The sequence below is a fragment of the Drosophila simulans genome, chromosome 3L (assembly GCF_016746395.2).
Source record: "Drosophila simulans strain w501 chromosome 3L, Prin_Dsim_3.1, whole genome shotgun sequence".
NCBI classification, from domain to species: domain Eukaryota; kingdom Metazoa; phylum Arthropoda; class Insecta; order Diptera; family Drosophilidae; genus Drosophila; species Drosophila simulans.
This window is the reverse complement of record NC_052522.2, coordinates 10,052,359-10,058,456: the sequence shown is the minus strand read 5'-3', so window position 1 is coordinate 10,058,456 and position 6,098 is coordinate 10,052,359. Positions and strand designations below refer to the sequence as shown.

General features: G+C 40.8%; 1 protein-coding gene across 1 annotated transcript; it reads left to right on the top strand.

The window, feature by feature from the left end:
• Window positions 1–2,163: 2,163 nt before the first annotated feature.
• LOC6737537 (transcription initiation factor TFIID subunit 5) lies at window positions 2,164–5,473 on the top strand. The gene is made up of 5 exons (XM_002084336.4): window positions 2,164–2,323; window positions 2,398–2,662; window positions 2,714–2,774; window positions 2,841–2,993; window positions 3,052–5,473. Exons 1-5 carry the CDS (start codon window positions 2,285–2,287, stop codon window positions 5,339–5,341), a joined length of 2,808 nt encoding a protein of 935 aa, XP_002084372.1. The 5' UTR covers window positions 2,164–2,284; the 3' UTR covers window positions 5,342–5,473.
• Window positions 5,474–6,098: the final 625 nt, after the last annotated feature.

The following is a 6,098-nucleotide window of genomic DNA, read 5'->3' as shown; positions in this document are numbered from 1 at the left end:
AATCGACACGGACAAGTTCGCAGAACAATACTGCAGACGGAAAGGCAAGAAGGGCTTTACTCAATGGCACAAGAGCCAGTTTCCTGGTGGCAACATGACAGGATATGATTGAATTGAATATATATGAGGATATGTTGAAGATTTGAATATGTACGGTACCTGAAAAGAGCAATCACAATATCCTTGAATGGCGTGTGAAAGTATCTTTAAACCCTGGTTAGCTGTAGAGAAATATTGAGTTCATTAAAAAACAAGACTGAAAACCAATGAACTGAATTGGAAAAATACTTTTTAATTTTTTATACATTTTTTGTTTCAAGTTTTCAACCAATTTAATTTACTTGTATTTTTGCAAACCTGTTAAGCTATTGCAGTTACAGGCTTAAAGCGTGAAAGCCCACTTTTATAGTGAAAAATGTACCTCTACGAGCGTCGTCTACGGTATTTTGTAAAATTCAATTTTCACCCAAGAAGCAAAGTTACAGCTCCGATGGAAGGCGAGAAAATTCCGGGCATAAATCACACAAGATAATTTGCATAAGTTGGCAGGCCAGAGCGAAATCAGCGGCAGCTAAAAATGTTTATAGCCTTTTCGCTTGCCACGCCCCCTTTTCGGCTTTTGCACCCCGCCCCTGTGGAAAATTCCCTAATCAAATTAGCAACAGTTAACCGGAAGTGCGAAAATCCGCAAGCTGCATTGTTTGTTGTGTGTTTACTTTTGGCTTTGTTGCAGTTTGGGATTTCGGTGTGTGTGCGGTGCATTTATTTTGATTTGATTGTTGGCCTCACTCAGCGGGGTTTTCGCACTCGCAAATTTGCATTTTTGGATAATTTTTGCATTTCGGATTTTGCATTCTGGCATTCGAGTATTTGCATTTGAATGTTCGCGTGCGTTGCATGAATCATTCATGTTCGAGTTTCTGATTCTGATTCAGATTCTGGTGCTGCTGCTGCTGCTGCTGCGGCTGGTGATGATTCAAGTATCGATTTGCATTGATTTGCATTTCAATTGCAGCTTTTCGACACTTTACAATGGATTATGCTGCAGTGTGATTTATCTATGGCCAGCATTACATATCAAGTGATTTGGCAATTGTTGCTGTCCATAATGAGTCTTTGTTTGCCATTGTGTTCGCCTCTAACTGTTGGCCCTTGACTATTGACACACATACCCATCCATGAATACCAATTGCCAATATTCCTAGTTTTTAATGCAGTTTTTTTTAAAGCACTTAAAGTGTGCATCCCAGCGCGCCATAAATCATTTCGAAAATTACAAAACAATATGCAGCTACATTTTCTGCTTCTGCTGCGGGTTGTCCTGTCGCCGGCTTTTTGTATATCCATTTTTTACGCACGTCTTTTTTATTTTATGTGCCCTGCAAAATGAGTTGCCAGCGCCGACATATTGCCCGAACTACAGAAGAATTCCAAACACATCCGCGGGTTTTGGTCCGCCAGCATACTCACACAATTCCACTAACAAGTGAGTGGTAAACAAAAGGGCCGAATGAGAAATACTCTGTTAAATAATATTCAAATTATTCAGATAGTTGTGTATCCCTGTTGATCATGAAGAATATACAATATACTGACAAACTTTCATCTCCAAGGTAAAAGGATTTTACCTGTGTGAGCAGATCTTTGGGCGGAAAATTAAGAACACCCAATATATAGGGTATAACGAAAAATTAAAAGAGGTCCCTGAAATGGACAGTGGCATGGGAAACCTCTGCGTAGCAGCAAATCCGTCGAGTATTGGGTATGCAAATTAATTTTTTTTTTACCTATGGACCAGTCCTTCACCCCCTCCACCACCCCTCGCTTTTTAAGGACACCCTGGATTCCAGCGCCCTCATGTAATGTGCTGCTGAGCCAGCATTTTGTTTCAGATCAGCGGTCGTCGGCGCGTCATGTTGCGTAAAAGTTGTAGAAAAAATGGATAAATCGATAAGAGAATGTATTTGAAATGATAATATCAACCACAAAAGTTGAGCTGGGGCCATTCCATAAAGACAAAAATTTGAAAAATTTTAAGTTGTAATATAAATAAACAATTAAGAAATAAATATATATATATTAGGAAATAATTTTCTTTTGTTAGAAACAAAAAAGTTTTAATGTCTTTAATAAAATGAGATTTTGGCTTTTCGGCGAAATGGGCTTCAGAAATACGGCCACACAATGCTCAGCTGTCAAATCGAGAACTTGTCAAGGCAAGGAAAATATTCACTAATTGCACTAAGGCTGATTTTGATTGTTCAAATATTTAAGTGCAATAAAGATGGATTTACCATTACCTATACCAATACTAATTAGTGATGTGAGTACGAATATGTATGCGCTTTCTAACAACTGGTTAAAATAAGGATCCAAACTCTCCATGCGCTTAATCAGGAAGTGTACGTCATTTCTGATTCCGATGATGAGCTTACACAACTGGAGGATGACAAGGATAAAACCAAAAGCAAAGAACAGCAAAAGACTAAGAATGAATCTAGCCAGATAAAAATGAACAAATGGTATTTGAAAGAATTCGAAGAACAAATGGGAATCGAAATTGCAAGCTCCGATTATGAACACGAAATTGATGATCATAATAACTTAAAATGGAGCAGCTCAGAATCCGAAATTGGTGATGCGGATGATTCCAACTCAGATGGTAAGTTTCCAAAAAGAAATGCATTAATAAAGTAAAGACCGTTATCTCCAGGCTCGCCCACCGAATGGATTAACAAAATAAAGAATGTAAATCTATGTCCAGTCAATAAAAGGTTAGCGATATTAACAAAAATTTTTGGACGTACCTTACAATAGAGTTATTAATTCCATTACTTTAGGGTTGAAGATGACAAACCAATGGCCTGTGAAGAACTCCCCTCAATGCCAGTTTTTACTGGTCCGATGCCATCGATGCCGATTTATGACGAAGAAACCTGTCAATTTCAAATGGTGCCACCCATCATACAACCAGACTTAATTAAGAAAGGAACGTAAGTCTTGAGTTATAATTAAGTTACTCCCACACTAATTCCGACACACGAACCGCAGTGATGCAGAAATGCCAAATGAGTTGGACAAATTGGATTCTGAGTTGGAAAAAGCAAAGTTAAACGTCTATGAGGATGAAAACTTTTCGGACAGTAACACCAGTTCCAGTTTTAGTTTGTGCAGTTTATATGATGTTGATTATGGTGATAGTGATCTTGATGAACTCCATAACGAGAATAAATTTACTTACTGGGAGGATATGTCATTACGTCCCGTTGACAAGGGCGAAGTTTCTCAAGAAGAACTAATGGCTATATTGAAGGAAGGCGAGAGTCTGACAAATTCGATGAATTCCCCAGATCATCAAAGTGATATCGACGAAGCCACTAGGACCCGTGATGGCTCAGATTTTTACGAAGATAGTGCTCAGTTTCCGGAAAACATGGAAAATGTTAGCTTGTTTGTTATCAAAGAGGATTCGGTTTTTGCGGATTATGAATTCGTTGTAAAGAAACTTGTTAAGCTGATCCAATCGGCACCAAGTCACCACAAATACGAGATATATATCCTGTTATATCCCTTGTTGGTCCTAACTTATCTCCAAATGATGGCCAGTGATAAGACACAGAGAGCAAGGATGCTTCTGGTTCGCTTTCAAGACCATCTCGATGATTCATATATATCCAGAATTATGAAGCTAAGAGAAATTTCCAAGCCAGCAGAAGTTCCGAATAAAGCACGGAAATTATTGGCTGGCCAAGAAAAGGTAAAGATTGAAATGTCTGAGGGAGCTTTTCGACAGTTACTTCTTTGCACCGAGGAATGGACTAGAGGTCAGCAAGAAAAATTGCTGACCCATTTTCAAATTCAATCTTATAGTGAAGATGACAAGCCCCAGCAACGATTTGCCATAGGACAGCCTCTTTTGGATCCGATATGTTATGGTGCTCCAGAACCCTTGTATAAAAAAGAATATGCCGCTCGTCCTTTTCTTCAAAAGCGCCGCAAGAAGAGGAGCGAACCACAGTTATTAGATGATCTACATTTGCCACCGGTAAATAGGGTTTATAATCCGAATCCCAACAAAATGGATTTGCTTCACATGAAGAACGATGAACAGTATCGAATGAAACTCGATCGGGACAACCTGCCGTCGACTTACTTGTACACAACATCACCTTCCGATGAGGTCGTTATTTGTGCCACCTTCTCGGAAGGCATTAGCATGTTGGCACTAGGAACTGTATGCTCTAAGGTATATGTTTTCTCTTTGAAACCGTCTAAATTGGTTCAAATGAAAGAAGCACAGTGCTTAAAAGTTCTGGACACCGGAATGGCTGGGGTTGATAAGGGGATGATAGATCCTGATAAGAAGTTCACCAGACGCACTCTTTACGGACATCAAGGACCTGTCTATGGTTGTTCCTTTAATCCAGAGGATCGCTTTCTGATCACATGTTCCGAGGATTTCAGCGTTCGCTTGTGGTGCCTTCTGTCCTGGAGTTGTGTGGTTATTTTTCCCGGCCATTTGGCACCGGTTTGCTTTGTTGTTTTTGCACCAAGGGGGTATTATTTCGCCACCGCATCGGATGATTGTACGGCGAGAGTTTGGATGCAGGATAATAGGAAGCCCGCCCGAATTCTTCAAGGACATCTGGCCGAGCTCGGGGTGTGCCTATTTCATCCAAATCGTCACTATATGGCCACTGGATCTGCTGATTGCACTGTTCGGATCTGGGATATTGTCAAGGCTGTCCAAGTGCGTCTTTTTCGTGGTCATAAAGGCAGGATAACCGCCTTGACCTACTCAATTTGCGGTCGTTATTTGGTTTCTGGGGGCGATGACAACCACATTATGATTTGGGACACAGCCAATGAGATTTTGATGCAGTTCTTTGACCATCATAAGGCCACGATCAACACCATGGAAATCTCTTTGGATAATAACCTATTAGTTGTGGGTGGACAGGATTGCCAGCTGACCTTGTGGGACTTTGAGCAGGTGATTAAGAATTACTTGAACAGGGCCAAGTCAAGAGTGAAAAACCAGGCGGGAACTCAAGAATCGAGTGCCAATCATTTGCTGGTTAGCTCATTTTACACCAAGGGAGCACCATTTTATATGATCCGCTTTACCCGTCGCAATCTCTTACTTGGTTTCTGTGTGACTCCTCGAAAATTTAAAAATGATGACCCTGACGTAAAGCTTAATCAGCACAAGGAGGAGAAGAAAAAGGAACTCGGAGAATGGCTGGATTTTCTAGACACCATCAAATTGAAAGCTTGTTTAGATCTGAAGGACGAAATTAATTTGGATACTTCGCAGGTAGAGGAGGAGAACAAAACTTAATAATTGTAAGTTCTCTCTAAAGTATTTTTGTTTTATAAAAATCTTTGAATAAATGTATTTGAACTATCCGAAGTTCTAAGTAGAACAATTTCGTTCTGTAATTCACAAAAATAAAACTTACCCGCAAAATCATTTTTAAAGCAGGGTTGCTTCATGTTATTTATGGAATAATATCGGAGATAAACATTTCGTATGACAAATATACAAGATTTTCTGAAGCAGAGACAAACCCCCAGAGCGAAGGAGAATGCTACAGTAACAACAATTTGACAGTTTCCAAAAAAAAAACTGGTCAGGCCACGTGTACAGCTGCCCACGACTCATTCCTCCTTGAAAAAATCCACTCCTCCTGCAGGAGATTTCTCCGTGGTCCTCACATTTACAAAAGGCGTGCAAAATTTATAGAGGCACGCATTAAAAAATCCGCCAGGCACGCTCGACTAACTGCGTCCAAACGCCCATGGGGCTGGCAGTTGAGCTTCGAATTGGTCCCGGCCGACCGCAGTCCAATGTCCCACGTCCTGCGTCCTTCGTCCTGCATCCTTCGTCCTGTCCCGCATCCACGAAAAAAACCCCCCTTAAGAATAAGCGACAGGACAATATATTTACGCAACTTCTTATGCTGCCGCTTCAGCCGGTGGTTGTTGTCCTTCTCTCTCGGCTTCGAAAACAGAACTCAAGTGTTGTCGTTGTCCTTGCTGCTCCTGCCCGCCCCCTTGACGACCAAAATGCCCCAGCCCCACCACCTCTACGCCAC

Coding starts and splice junctions, on each gene's coding strand:
- LOC6737537 (XM_002084336.4), top strand. CDS start 2,285: ATGGATTTACCATTACCTATACCAATACTAATTAGTGAT. Junction 2,775..2,840: donor CTATGTCCAGTCAATAAAAG/GTTAGCGATATT, acceptor CCATTACTTTAG/GGTTGAAGATGACAAACCAA. Junction 2,994..3,051: donor GACTTAATTAAGAAAGGAAC/GTAAGTCTTGAG, acceptor CACGAACCGCAG/TGATGCAGAAATGCCAAATG.